The sequence below is a fragment of the Montipora foliosa genome, chromosome 11 (genome assembly GCF_036669935.1).
Source record: "Montipora foliosa isolate CH-2021 chromosome 11, ASM3666993v2, whole genome shotgun sequence".
Classification (NCBI taxonomy): Eukaryota; Metazoa; Cnidaria; class Anthozoa; order Scleractinia; family Acroporidae; genus Montipora; species Montipora foliosa.
Genome location: NC_090879.1, coordinates 38,296,211 through 38,311,045, shown reverse-complemented (window position 1 = coordinate 38,311,045; position 14,835 = coordinate 38,296,211). Strand labels below are relative to the sequence as shown.

The 14,835-nt window shown below is 41.1% G+C and overlaps 1 protein-coding gene and 1 pseudogene across 1 annotated transcript in view; both read right to left on the bottom strand.

Moving 5' to 3' along the window:
- LOC137977020 (aspartate dehydrogenase domain-containing protein-like) overlaps positions 1-13,806 on the bottom strand; it is a 21,807-nt gene extending 8,001 nt beyond the window's left edge. The window contains exons 1-4 of the mRNA XM_068824318.1: positions 13,503-13,806; positions 11,387-11,522; positions 9,992-10,076; positions 3,775-3,924 (exon numbers count right to left, since the gene is read on the bottom strand). Of these exons, the coding sequence (XP_068680419.1) occupies positions 3,775-3,924; positions 9,992-10,076; positions 11,387-11,522; positions 13,503-13,806 (675 nt within the window). The remainder of the gene's footprint in view (positions 1-3,774; positions 3,925-9,991; positions 10,077-11,386; positions 11,523-13,502) is intronic.
- A 116-nt stretch (positions 13,807-13,922) lies between these two features.
- Positions 13,923-14,600, bottom strand: LOC137977019 (uncharacterized; annotated as a pseudogene).
- Between the last annotated feature and the right edge of the window lie 235 nt (positions 14,601-14,835).

Sequence of the window (14,835 nt, the reverse complement as noted above, 5' to 3'; positions counted from 1 at the left end):
TAGTCTCCCTCGCAGCCGTTTTTTTGGATGTCACGCAACGTTCTAGTCTCCCTCGCAGCCGTTTTTTGGATGTCACGCAACGTGGGGGAACGTTGCGTGACATCCAAAAAACGGCTGCGAGGGAGACTATAGTGATATGAATAACGCGAAGTTGTATTTTTAAATGAAGTCCTCGTAGCCGTCGTCGTCCTCGTTTCGTAAGCTCCTTCATTGCGGGTAACAGTGATGTTACCCTCTGATGTCATAGATTTTGCACTGTTGCCCGCTCAGAGACTTGGCGGGAAACAGTTTTATTGTTAGATGTCATGTGACCTCGAAGTAACCAATGAGAGCGCGCACTGTTTGGGGGAAAATTCAGCTATATAATAATAATAATAATAATAATAATAATAATACAACTTTTTTCGGTAAACACAAGACTGGTAAAACCAGTTCACAAAACCCTTTTTTTAAAATGTATTTTTAATTATTAAATTCCAAAACACACAATTACATACCCTATTTCCTACTTAAACCACTAAATTACAATACGTAAAAGCAAAATACAGTATACAACAATTTGTTTTTAACACAGCACTAACACTAACATTCCATTTTACATTAAAATATTGCTTATTTACATTAAATTATTAACGGAGACGCTGAAATTAACTAAATTGAAAGTTCGCCAATTTGCCCTCAAAACTTCCATTTTTTTATTGATATGTCCAATATAATTTTCTGTTTCACATTTAATTAAAATTTTAGCTTTACAACTGTTGATATTCGGTAGAGTCTGGTTTCTTCTACAATCCCATAAATAAATTTTTGCAATAAGAAGAAAGTAGTTAAGTACGGGGCACAATCTTGATAGAACACCAACTTTAACGTCTTGCTGAGTGAGACTAATGGTCTTTTGAGTACCGGAGAACAAACAAAATTCAAAATCATCCCAGAAAGCTTTAGAACAAGGTTCACAAAACCTTAAACTCTAAAAGTACCTGTCTTTCTAAACTTGGACTGCCGGTAATTAAGGTTTACTTTTGCCGAAATATCTATGAAAGTAGCACTTCCGTGCCTCTGCATTTCAAGTTTTTTTGGGAGAGTATTTCCCCCCAGACCATCATAACGACTTGTGCCTCCCAGTCAAAAATTTCTAGGTACGGCCTTGTTGATGGTGCTTGGTCAATACAGGTTCTGACACCTAGGGTCACCTAAGTCTGACACCAGTCCTTTCTGACGAAAAAGCAGTTCTACTGACAGGAGAAGACAGAAAAGGCGAGTCTCTGTCACAACTAAAAAGTTCAAGTGAAGCTTTGATCCACGTAGTTATGAAAACAATTTAAGCAACTGCATAGAGAAGCCTGAAAATTTCAAGACTTCAACAGGGCTGAAGTCCTGAATTTCTCAGGCTTCTCTATGCAATTGCTTAAATTGCATTCCTAACTGTGAAGATCATGGCTTCACTTGATTTCATATCCACAGTTCAATTTATGATTCATTTCATAATATTATAAATCTAACACTTTATTGAAATCACCCAGTTAATACAAAAATTATTAAAAACAAAAAAAAATTCTGTTCCAATTATAAAAACAGTTTAAATTCATTGTTCATTTACACTGAAAACAAAAATAAAAAATATATAATTTATATATACATGTGATTTTAAAAGACTCTAAGTGGCCTTCACTGTAGCCCTGTTCAATGTCTGCATCTGGATTCCGGTTTGAAGCAGAACGACTGCCTCTTATTGCCATAACAGCTGATCGTATAAAGACAAAAGATAAGGTGCATCGCATCCATGCAACAGTGTGATTTTCGCGTCTGTGGAAGTAGCTTGGCTAAGCGTTTTATGCAACAGTTCACTCTTTCCCCATTCCAGCCGTTGTTGAAAGCACAAGTGGAGTGAATACAGCATATTCGACTTCCTTTATTCTGTCACCATACTCCCTCTTCTTCGCCATCTCGTGTTGTCTATAGAGTGCTGGGATATTGGTACTTCGGTACAGTAGCTCGATGCGTTCGGGTGAAAAACCCTAATGTCAAAAAATGCATCTTGTTGCCTACTCCAGAATCCCTTTGCTCTAATATCTAACCTTGCATCATCTTGCTTGTTGGCGGTGCATGGTAGTATGATTTTGCCAGAAAGTGATTGCAGCTGTGGTTCTTTTTTTTCTGATCTCATTATGCCTTGCAGTTGGTAGTCCACCATGCTGACGAGAAAGAAGAAGAAGTAGAAGGGAAGAAAGTGAAGGAGTGTCTATCTAGTGCTTCGCCGAAGGAAGCAAGAGCAACTGTGAAGGGAGAAAAATGGCAGGGTAAGACGATAAGGGAAAGATGGGAAGACGAGAATCTAAATCAGAAGGCCTGCTTCTCCTGGCTCCACCTTTGGAAGAAGGCACCAACTGATGTCATTGTTGGTTTACAAGAATTGTACCAGCAGCTACTACCAACAAAAGTATTCTATCACAGGAAGACTGGGACTGCTTTGAGCGGAGATGAACGTTGTATGTGTGGCACAGTTACAGAAAGGGTTTCACACATTCTAGCTGGGTGAGGCGCTTAAGCTCAGTCAAAGTAATTGTCGCGGTACAACAATGCTATTAAGATCCTGTTCTTTGAAGTGATCAGATCGCTGGACCTTGTTTCGTCGGTGGGGCCTTGGTACTCGAAAGCCCAACCCAAGCCAATGTATGAGAATGAGTGGGCGGTTGCTTACTGGGACATTCCTCTCTATGCAGACAACACGCATGTGAAAGCTAACAGAGTCAACGCGACTATTGTGGACAAGCAGAGCAAGGAAGTGTCACTGATAGAGACGAGCTGCCCCTGAAGAGAGGCTGCTGCGAAGACCTCCAAGGACGGGCCACTGTGTTGGGAGCTGCAGCAGACCGAGCATCGTGTGACACAGTACAACATCATCATGGACATTCTCGGAAGCTAGAGAAGTTAGTAAAGTAAAAGTCAAAAAAGTAAAGCAACCATATTTAACGTCGATAACTTGTAACAGTAATTCAACTGACAAACCCGAGATCGACGGTGCGCTCATTTTACTCCCCCCTCTCCATCAGTCCTCTGTTTTATGGGTATTTAAAGCTACTTAGCTACACGGAAAGGAAAGAAGTTGAAACAAGGATGCGAGATCTGGGAATCGAACTCAGGACCTCTTGCACCAAGGCTGCGCACTAACCGACTGTGCCACTAAGGCACTAAAGCAGCTAGTTGGAGGAAAAAAGTGATGCAGTAGCACTACAAATGCAAAAGTCAGTCATCACTAGTATGCTGAACATTGCACACTTGTTTAAGATTTTGAAGAAACCCAATCAATTTTTTAAAATCATATATATTTATTATTTTTCTGTAAAGATACTTATGTACATATAGTCTTTTATTTTTCACACAAATAGGTTAGAATTAGTAATTTTAGCGTTATAATTATGTATTATATTTTTAGTCTATGCATTGATTGGCTACGGTTTGACGCCCAATCAAGGCTTATAGGTCTGGGCATCCAGGAGTTTGTATACTGCCAAAACCATAGGAGGTATTCCTTTTTTGACCAGTGTACCCTAAACACTCTCAAGGCCATGCTAATTGCAGGGCACCTGTTCCAGTAAGTAGAGGACACTAGAGGGCTAGTCCCTATTGTAATAAAAAAAAAATCAAAGAGCAAGAGATCTAAATTTACTAATAAAAGAATTTCAAGTATTTTTAGATGCATTTGTTTGAGCATCAGCTTTTACTGCATTTTCAGCTATTACATTCCAACCAATGAAACAATTGTAGCATCACCTGTAACGTTTCTCTGTCTGCCATTTTCTTGATATCAGATCCTCCCCATAGTGCTCCACTTGGTATATAAATTCCGTGCCTGCCACTGGATGCCTTCTTTCTCAACTTATTTTCCACATCTGAGTTTGCAAAAGCAGTAGGAGAACCTATCTAAAGAACAATGTGTTAAATTGACAAAATATCACATCACATACAAGTAAAAACACTTGAAGAGAACCTCCACTCTGGCTGATGAATAATAATTATGTCAAACCCAACAAACTAATGTTTAAAATCAAATTTGTTTGCCAAATTTTATTTCCTTCAAAAAATGTGTTTGTATTGAAAAAAATTAATGAATTTTAGAATGATCACTGATTTTCACTTTAAAATTTCCCTTTAAAATTTCCCAGGTATATTATTGTGACATTTTATGGTTACCATTAATGTTTTCACACAGAAAGCTTTTGTTTTGGAACAATAGGGGATCTGTGACACATCACAATTAATCAAGATGGTAGAGCCAGAAAATTTGAAAACCTAAACCAAGGTTTTTGAAATTGATTTATTTTGGATACAAACACTTTCATTGGAAAACAGCTCGAACATTTTAGATTGTAAACATTATCTTCTGTACTTTGAAGTCATTTTCTTGTTTTAGTGGAGGTTCCCTTTAATAGTTAAAGCAGTTGAACATTCAACTTTGTTTGGGAATGGCCAAAGAAAGTCACAGCTTCTGCACCCTGAATGGCTGGATATGCATTGTTCAGAATGAATTCAATTGTTTTTTGTTTGACTTGTTAGACATATCTTCAGTAACATCTTTCGCACATATATATTTATGTTATGTTTGTGGCCTGGAAAAAGGCAGACAAACTAGTATTCATAAAAAATGGACAACAACTTTGAGTTTGCAAGACATGTTTTGATCGATCATCAATCATCTTCAGTTGCAAGTGTCCGCTGGGAAAATCCTAATCTAAATAGGCAGCTAAAACATGCAGAGTTAACTCTATCTTTTTGTAACATCAGGTCAGCGGTTGCACCAGGCATGTGGTGTGGGGAATAAAGCACTGTTCTGTACATCCGCCATCTTGCTCCTTTGCCATAACACTTCATGGTGTCAGAATCGGGATGGAAGACCTGAAACTGCCTGAGCCTCTGCTATTGAGTGCGGCGACAAACAAAGCCCAAGCATGGACACGCTGGAAAATGTCCTGGGATCTTTACAAAGTTGGGAGCGGACTCCACCAAAAAGAGGAAAAGATTCAAGTTGCCATGCTGCTTCATGTGCTAGGAAAAGAATGTGTGGAGATGTTTTCAAATTTGTTTGGACTTCTGAGGGAGATTGGGATAAAATTGAGGCTGTAGAAGAAAAGTTCAACGCTCCTTGTGCTCCGTTGACATCAAGGCACTTCAACCGCTTTCTGTTCATCAAATGAAAACAACACAAGGGAGAAACAGTGGACGAATTTTGTAGCAACTTGAAAACTCTAGCTAAGAACTGCGACCTTGGTGATAAAGAAGATTCGTGCTGGGCCTCAAAGAACCACACTCAAAGGAAAGGCTGATGGAGAGAGAACAGAGTTTAGAGAAAACGTTACAAGCTGCTCATATTGCTGAAACAAGCAAACAGCACATGAAGAGCTTAAAAGAAGAGAACAGCAGAGTTGAGAAAGTGGATGTAATGGACGGAAAAGGTCACAAGACCCAGTGGGAATTGTAGTATTCCGCATGCACCAGCTTCGTGTCTTGCTGCAGGAACGCGCTGTCACAAGTGCAGGAAAATGAACCATTTTTCAAAGATGTGTTGTGGCCAGGAGGGGCAAAAGAAGCAGGTAAATACTCTTGATGATTGCGACTCTGATGCTGAGGTTATGTTTACTGGGGCAATTAGTAAAGAAAACAAGGACTAATGTCAGTTTTGGAAAAATGCAAGAATTGGGGCCCAGTGCAATGTCTTACCTAAAGCTGCTTCTGACAAGATCACGACAAAACCTTTGCAATCCTTCTCAGCAAAGTTAGAGAGTTACACCAAAATGTGTATTAAACCTGTTGGAAAGTGTGAGTTGCCTTGTTGGGTGCATGGGGAAAAGTATCAAGTTTGTTTTCAAGTTGTTGATGGAAACTATGTACCCCTCTTGGGTAGGGAAACATCCGAGAAGATGGATCTTGTCCAGCGCATAAATGCCGTTAAATATAACAGCATTCTAGATGAGATCCCTGAAGTATTCCAGGGTGTCTCCCTGGAAAGTATCACATTAATATCAACCCCTTGGTTCCTCCTGTAGTGCACCCACCCAGGCGAGTTCCCCACTCTAAACGAGAGCTATTGAAGAAAGAACTGGACAGAATGGCAGAGGCTGGAATCCTAGAGAAAGTACCCTTGAATGACCCAGCTGATTGGGTGAGCAGTCTTGTTTGTGTTGATACACCGGATGAGTCTATTCGTGTGTTCTTGGACCCAAAAGATCCTAATGTGGCCATTAAAAGAAAACACTACCCATTACCGTTAGTCGATGACATTACTGCAAATTGTGCAGGAGCCACAGTGCTTTCAACTTTGGATGCAAAAACATTCTACCAAATCCAGTTAGATGAGAAGAGCAGTAAACTTCTGACATTTAATACATGTACCCCCTTTGGAAGGTATCGATACTTGAGGATGCCAATGGGAATTAAATCTGCACCAAAGGTTTACCAACAGAGAATGGAGCAAGTTTTTGAAGGGCTACCAGGTGTGAAGGTCATTTCATTTTTTTCATTTTTGGCCCTTTGCTCCTCCTGGAGCATAGGCCACCAACAATAACTCGCCAGTCTCCTCTGTCCTGTGCTATCCTTTCAAGTTGTTTCCATGTGTGTCCAGTCCTCTTAATGTCCTTTTCAAGCTCCCGTCGCCAGGTGTTCCGTGGTCTCCCTCTCTTTCGTTGACCTGGGGGGTTCCAGTTCAGGGCTTGACACCCAATGCTACTAGGTGGTTTGCGTAGCATATGGCCAAGCCATCTCCTTCTCCTTCGCCGGATATCCTCTTCCACTGGAGTTTGCTGCGCCCTTGCCCATAAATTCTCATTACTGATGGTTTCTGGCCAGTGGATTCTTAGGATTCTACGTAAGCACTGATTTATAAAAGACTGGATCTTCTTCATAGATGCCTTCGTTGTCTGCCATGATTCTGCTCCATACAACAATACCGACTTAACGTTTGAGTTAAACAAACGTACCTTGGTGGATGTGTCAAGTTCTCTGGAGTTCCATACCTTTTTTAGTATGTTGTGTGCTGATCGTGCCTTGCCAATCCTAGTTTTTACTTCTGCGTCAGTTCCCCCACTTTTGTCCATTACTCTGCCCAAATAGGTAAAAGACTCAACTTCCACCAGTTCTGCTCCTTCAATTGTGACTGGCTCATCACTGCCTGCATTGATCCTCAGGATCTTTGTCTTCAGTCTGACCTGCATCACACCTCAGTGCAAATAGGACTGATGATCAATAAACTGTGAAGGTCATTATGGATGACATAATCATACACGGCCGCCATACGGCAGAACATGACACGCAGTTGGGGGCTGTTTTGCAGCATTCCTGAGACAGTAACCTTCTACGTGTCATATCCATCAGAATGAAGTGAAGTTCCATGGCCATGTGTTCTCCAAGGATGGTTTGAGGACAGACCCGGAAAAGGTCAGAGCTATAGTTGAGATGCCCAGACCACCAGACAAGGCTGGTGTCCAAAGGCTGTTGGGAATGGTCAACTATGTCAGTAAGTTTATTCCAAACCTGTCAGACCTCACCACACCGTTGAGACAGTTACTACATCAGGATGTTCTGTGGCACTGGGAAAACAGCAGGAAACCAGTTTCAAAGAAATCAAAGAATCGCTTACCCTTGCTCCAGTGTTAGGATATTACGATGCACAGAAAGCATTGACGTTGCAAGTTGATGCTAGTTCAACTGGTCTTGGTGCTGCATTGATTCCAGGAAACCAACCAATAGCTTATGCCTCAAAGACGCTTACACCCACGCAGCAAAAGTATGCTCAGATCGAAAAAGAACTTTTGGCTGTGGTATTTGGTTGTGCCAAATTTGCAGAGTATATTATGGGCCGTGATGTTATAGTTGAATCGAATCATAAGCCTTTGGAGGCCATTATAAAGAAGCCTCTACATGTAGCACCCTTGCCCATGCAACGGATGCTGGTCCAGTACTAACGCTTCCCAGGAATCACTGTAGTGTACAAGCGTGGGGAAAGCCTACACTTAGCGGTTGTTCTATCACGAGCCCATTTAAAAGAGTACCTGACAAATGCTGAGCAGTTAGACATCAACTTATAATTAGTAGAGTATGTTATTTCAGACCAACAGTTCGCCAAGTTCGTGGAAGCAACCAAGGAAGATGAGATCCTGTCGGAACTTCAACAAGTAATATTGTTTGGTTGGCCAGATTCCAGAGGTCAAGTCCCCCTCAATGCACAGGAATTCTGGAATTACAGAGATGAATTATCGGTAGCACATGGGCTTATCGTAAAGGGGCAAAAGATCATTGTCCCTAGGAGTTTCAGCAGGGGAGATGGTTGAGAAACTTCATGAGGGACACCTTGGAATCAACAAGACAATAGCGAGAGCATGTGAAGTATGATTCTGGCCTGGGATAACAGTAGATCTGACAGAGAAGATTAAGAACTGTCCAGTAAGTTTAGAACATACATGTAGACCAAGTCAGCAGTCTCAACAACTGAGGTCACACGAGATCTCACCATTGCCCTGGGCTAAGGTTGGCACAGACCTCCTACACAAGAAGAGTCGAAACTACCTTGTTACTATTGATTATTACTCCAAGTGGCCAGAACTAACATTAATTCCTTCCATGACCAGCACTGGGGTAATTCCAGGGTACCCCCAGTCAAATGGTCAGTCGGAGAGAACAGTCCAAACAGTTAAGTCAATGCTTGAGAAAGCTAACGACCCATACAAAGCCCTCCCTTCATGTCGGAATACTCCTTTGGAGGAAGTCAACTTGTCACCCTCGCAAAATAATGTTAATGGGAAGGCATTTGAGAACCCAAATTCCAATGACCAGAGAAATGTTAAAGCGCCACCCCAACTGTATGATCCTGAAGATGTCTTGCCTAAACTAAAAGAAACACAAAGAAAGCAGAAGCTGCAGCATGACAAAAGAGCAAAGGAGCTGCCACCACTGATGAATGGCGAGTTTGTAAGAGTTCGAGAAGGCAACCGGTGGAAGCCTGCTAAAGTTACAGTGATTCTTCCGTCACCTAGATCCTACAAGGTTGAAACATAGCCGGGAGAGTACGGAAGAAAGCGTCGCCATTTGCTAAGAACTGAAGAGCCCAAGGCATCAGAGTTTGCATGCACAGCCCCATCTGATGAAGACCTAACAGACACTGAAGTTGAGATGTCCTGTGCAGGAGCCTTGCAGAATCCTGGGTCAACACCAGTCAAAATGTCTATGGCTACTACCACACGGTCCAGTAGGACAGTTAGAGAACCTTCAAGGTTCAAAGACTATGTCAAGTTTTAGCCACAGTGGGAACAGTTTTGTAACATTTCTCAAAGTCTTGTGTTCAATTTAGAACAGAAACATGACTCCAGTGGTCACATTGTCTGGAGTTTTGCATTGCCACTGTTTGTTAATTCTGTATTTTTTTCAGTTGTGTTTCCTTCGTTTGCTTGCTTTTCTTTTGCTAAAAAAAAGGGGAGATGTAACATCAGGTCAGTGGTTGCAGCAGGTACATGGTGTGGGGAATAAAGCAGTACGTGTTCTGTACATCCGCCATCTTGTGTGTGTTGTTCCTTTGCCATGACACTTCACTTTTTATGTACATTCATGTTTTAATGCTAGTTTTCTGTACGTTTTGGTGTTGTTGTAATTTCCCGCCATCAAACACTTCTCCTTTGATACACCGTTTGCATGCGAATTATTTGATCGTTTGCACTTAGTATTGTTGTAACGTTTCACGGTAATTTAAATTCTAACAGCAACATATGACGTAAGTTCAAATTGTAACTGAAGATGATCGATCAAAATATGTCTTGCAAACTCAAAGTTGATGTTTGTCTTTGTAAAGTACAAGTTGCAGCTTGGACTCCTTTTTAAAGATAAATGTTATAGTATTTGAAAAGAAATAAAGCTGTTTAAAAAGCCCTTGAACCCTACCCCTACCCCACCCCTACCCCTCACCCCCTACCCCTACTCTTGGAATAGTCATGCCGTTCCACAATACCATATAATCAGCAACATCAAGGAAGCTTTCACCATATTCTGCTGTTATGGAGGGATGAGCAACTTCTATGATCAAATCTGGAGTCCTCAAAAAACAAAAACAGCATAACTTACAGGAAGAACTTTTTTGCATTAAGTACCACAGTGTCATTATAATCATCACTGTTTTACTATAGTGACAGTTTTTTTACCAGAAATTTTAAATATTGAAAGAAAAAAGACAAAAAGAAATAGGAAAAGTGAAAGTGAAAGAACAAGTCCATTATTGTTTTACATAAAGACAAGACAAGAAGGATTGACATTTACGGTTCATAAAGTTAAGGTCAATCAGGAGACTTCATCCCGCAAGTATATTGTTTTCCATTGAACATGTTTCAGAAAAATTACAAAGTTGCTTTGAGTTAGTTGCCATTCTTTTGACAAAAATAGTTACTTGCCTATTTAAGGCAACAACAAATTTACTTTTAGTTACGTGTAGCAAACAGAGTTGTCTGGCATTAGGTTTAAGGTCTCGGTAAAGGAAAATGAGGTGTCCATGGAAAAATGAAATTGTTCCACCACTATTTTTTGCATAGGAACAAACCATAGTTAATAGATGAGAATGGTTAGGAAGCTCGGCAAACATCAAAGGGGCAAACAAAGATGCCAAGATTTGACCATGCACAATCTTTTGTTTGCGCTCATACACTATGCATGAATTATGCAACCAACATGTTTCTATTGGTTAGTCCCTCAGTACTGAGTAAACAACTATTGTCTTTTGTGCAATGGTCAAGGCCCAGAGAACAAAAACATACAACAAAGAAATTAATTTGTCGGGTTTCATAACCATTCCCCTCTATTTACTATGGACAAACTATAATTTATATCAAAATTAAAGCTAATAGATCGAATTATTTGAATAAAGTTCTAGATCTAGTTTTTTGGTTTTTAATATTGCCTTTTAGTTTTGAGGCCTCAAACTCAGAATGACTGAGTCTGCTCCAGAGGCTCCTGCCCCTTCACTTTATTGTGAAAATAACCGCATCTAAGTCACAGATGAATGCACTCCAATACAGTGTGGGGCATTTTAGATACGTAAAGAATTGAAGGAAATATCCTGCACCAAAGCCGAAACTCCCATCTCAAACTTAATTTGGGCAGAAAAAGTACCATAAAATCAGTCTCTGAAGACAAATGAAAAATTCCTAACACCGTATTTGGGGTAGTACAATCATCTATTAAAATTGAAAATTTGGAATTGATTATCTTAAAACCCATCGAGACAGGAGATCCGAGAAGTTGCAATTTTGGCGTCAAAATAAACCCTTGAAAATCGAGCTTGAAGATTTCATGTGGCGTTCAGTCTGCTGAACAACTCCGCCCCCTACTAGATCCTTACAAGAAAGTACCTTACCTTTCTTTGAAGCAATGAAGATCTTTCAAAATGTATTTGTCATCTACTTGTCCCTCAAGTAAACTAATAGTTCTGTTCCAAACAAAAGTTAATTCAAGGTCATCTCTTCTAAGTATCTCACCCACCAAGAATTGTCCTGCAATGACAGAGATATAAAAATATTTAACATGTTAACAAGAAAAATGGGGTGACGTCTTGAAAATAAAGACCCCTAAGACCCTACGACTCTAAAACGAAGAAGTAACCGAAAACCCTCAATTTGTTTATCCCTAGGGCTAAAGTTGGCTTTTAGGCCGGGGGTTAACCAAATTGAGGGTTCAGGGTTACTTTCTTTGTTTTCGTCTTATAGGGTCTCAAGGGTCTTTGTTTTCAAGATGCCCTGAAAAATGTACATTTTGCACCTGACAAATTGTGGTTCCATCATAACTAAAAGAAGTTCAAAGAGAAAACTTTTTTGTCAAAAAAAAAGGCACGCATTGCGTATATGTGTGGTAGTGCAGTAACTTCAAGACACAGTACTTTATTTCATAACTGCCAGCTGAGCTGCTTTTTGTTTTCCAGGATGTTACATACTAAACCCAGAAAGACTGAAGATCGGAAATCAATGGGAATCGAGAAACAAATTAGGCTTCAAGGCTGACATGAAGTTCAACTTCTTTTTCACAGCGTGTACTCCAAGCGTCTGACAGTTTCCATGACAAAAGTTCATTGAAGTTATCCCTGTCCGGCTGAGTTAGTATCTGGATGGGTGACCCCAAAATACATGACTTGCTGCCAAAAGCATAGGACCAAAAATTATATTCTAGCGCTCAAAAATGCGAACTATGCATGGTACAGATTTTGTTAGCATGATTTATGCAAAAGAACTATTGTTGCAAAAGTAATGAAATATTGATACACAGTTTTAAGGAAGAGCACAAGAAATTTTTAGAAAGTGTTGATGGAGAATAAAAAAATTGCCATCAAGCATCCTTCCAACAGACCTGTTTATTTTCATGTTTCACCCAGTTATTTTCTGGTTCGGCTGTTAAATGACATGAGGATTTGAAAAGGCTTCTCAGCTTTGTTTTCCCTCTCACCTAAAACACAGGCGGCTTCCGCTTCTATATTTTTCATACAGATATAATTTTTCAAAAGAAAAGTGGAGCAAAAAGTAAAAATATTATGGTCAACTGGTGAACTTTTTCTTGTTTATTTGACCTTTCAGAATGTCTGTAGAACGTGAGCTAGCATGACGATCTCTGTATCTGTTGATTTGACAATAACATACTCAAAGAGTTTTTATTCTCTTTTCATTAAGAAAATTAAGAAAGGAAAAAGGCGACAAGTGGGCCCATCCGTGCGGCAAACAAACATCACTTGTTGTAATTCCAGAAAACCGAACATTTTGTTATTCATGCTCGCACTGCAGACCTACAAATCTTACACTCACTCACTCACTCACTCACTCAGACAGACAGCCCAAATACTAAGTGTACAAGTAACCTAACTTACGGTATATCACCAAAATTTTTTGAAAGCCCCTGGAGTGGAACAGCCTGGGAATGTGGGAGGAGCATTCAATGGTGTTACTTATTTTATCCTAGGTACTTAAAGAGCTACTATGAGAGAGCTGGATTGAGAAAGCAGCCCCCCCCTCCCCCCCCCCCCTTATCAGTGTTGCTAGCAAGACAAAAGATTTGTTGCAAACTTAAACAGTCAAAATTGAAAGGGGGAGAGGGGAATGGAAGTGGGACAGGTTTAAATTCTAGATACAGCGGGTATTGGAAGCTAGAAACGGTTTTTCAAAGAAAGTGTCTCAACAATGTTGCAACTTGTTGTAGTACACGAGTCAACGACTGATGGTCAGTTTTGAGCGTGAGTAATGGTGGACCACGAAATCCAAAACTCACAGCCTAAACAGCCTTTGGATAAAAATCAAAGCTAAAAATTTTTGCCAGTCAAGTGGTAAGCAATAACACTAATTCAAATCTGAAGGAAAAGAGGATTTTATTTTTTGATCATAGTTGCACTTTAAGAAGGTTTCTAAATCATCAACAAAATGGGACATCTTTTTAACAGAAACAATGAGAAATTTTGTCTGAAAGAGGGACCTTACATGAAAACCAAAACCTACTGTAGAAAACAACCATTCTGCATTCACTCTTATGAGATGGTATAACACTTTCCAAGGTTGTTGCAGCTTGGTGGTTTCCTTTCCTTTTGTAGAGGTGGATAATGGACACGTCCTTGAAGTCTTGCGGCAATGATTCCTTCTCCCATGTGATCTGGACGAGAGTCAGAAGCTTGCCTGTCAGGGCTGTTCCACCCTCCTTGAAGATTTCAGCTGGAATGGAGTCCGATCCAGGAGCTTTTCTGCTGGAGAGCTGATGGATGGCCTTCTGCACCTCTTCCACAGTTGAGACAGTGTCGAGTGACATGTTCACTGGGACCTGCGGCAGTCTGGCAATGGCTTCATCATTGATGGAGGACGGTCTATTCAGTAAGGAGTCAAAACGTTTGGGCCATCTTTGCAGGATTTTGTCCTTTTCTGTGATTAGCGTGGTGCCTTCCGCACTGAGTAGCGGGAAGAAGCCTGCACTTGTGGGGCCGTAGACTTCCTTAAGGCTGCTGTAGATGTTTGCATATCGTTCCTGTCTGCAAAGCCTTGGATCTTGTTGGCTTTTGCAATCAGCCAGGAGTCTTGCATCTTGTGCAGTTTGAGCTGGACGGTGCTGCGGATGCTCCTCAGTGCATCTTTCTTGGCTGTTGATGTTGTGTCCTGGATGTGGTCTAGTTGAGCAGCATGTTTCTGCTCCAGCAGGGCTGTGATGTTGGAGTGGTTTTCGTCAAACCAGTCCTTGTGCTTTCTTGCAGGGGTCCCAGACACTCCATGGCTGTGTTATACACCATCTCGCGGAGAGAGGTCCACGCTGCTTCGACGTCCTGCTTGTCCAGAGTGATAGCATCCAACTGTTCTTCCAAGGTATCAACAAACACTTGCTTGGTGGGGCCGTCTTTCAGCTTGGTGATGTTAATTCACTTAATTGGCACCTTCTTGCCCAGCGGTCTTCTCTTGGGCTGCACGCGGATGTTGAGTTTGGACACGATGTAGGCGGTGGTCTGTCCAACATTCTGCACTGCACATGGCCTTGGTGATCCTCACATCCCGCCTGTCCCTCTTCCTGACGATGACATAGTCTATCAGATGCCAATGCTTTGAACAGGGGTGCATCCAGGATGTCTTGTTCCGGGTAGGGAGGCAGAAGACAGTGTTGGTGATCAGGAGGTCATGCTTGGCGCAGGTCTGGAGGAGCAAGAGGCTGTTGCTGTTGCACTTGCCTGTCCCATGCTTTCTCAGCACACCTTCCCAGGAGCTGCTGTCAGTGACAAGCCACTCTTGCGTTGAAGTCACCAAGAATGATGAGCTTGTCAGAAGCTGGAACAGCGGAGATGACAGCATCGAGGTT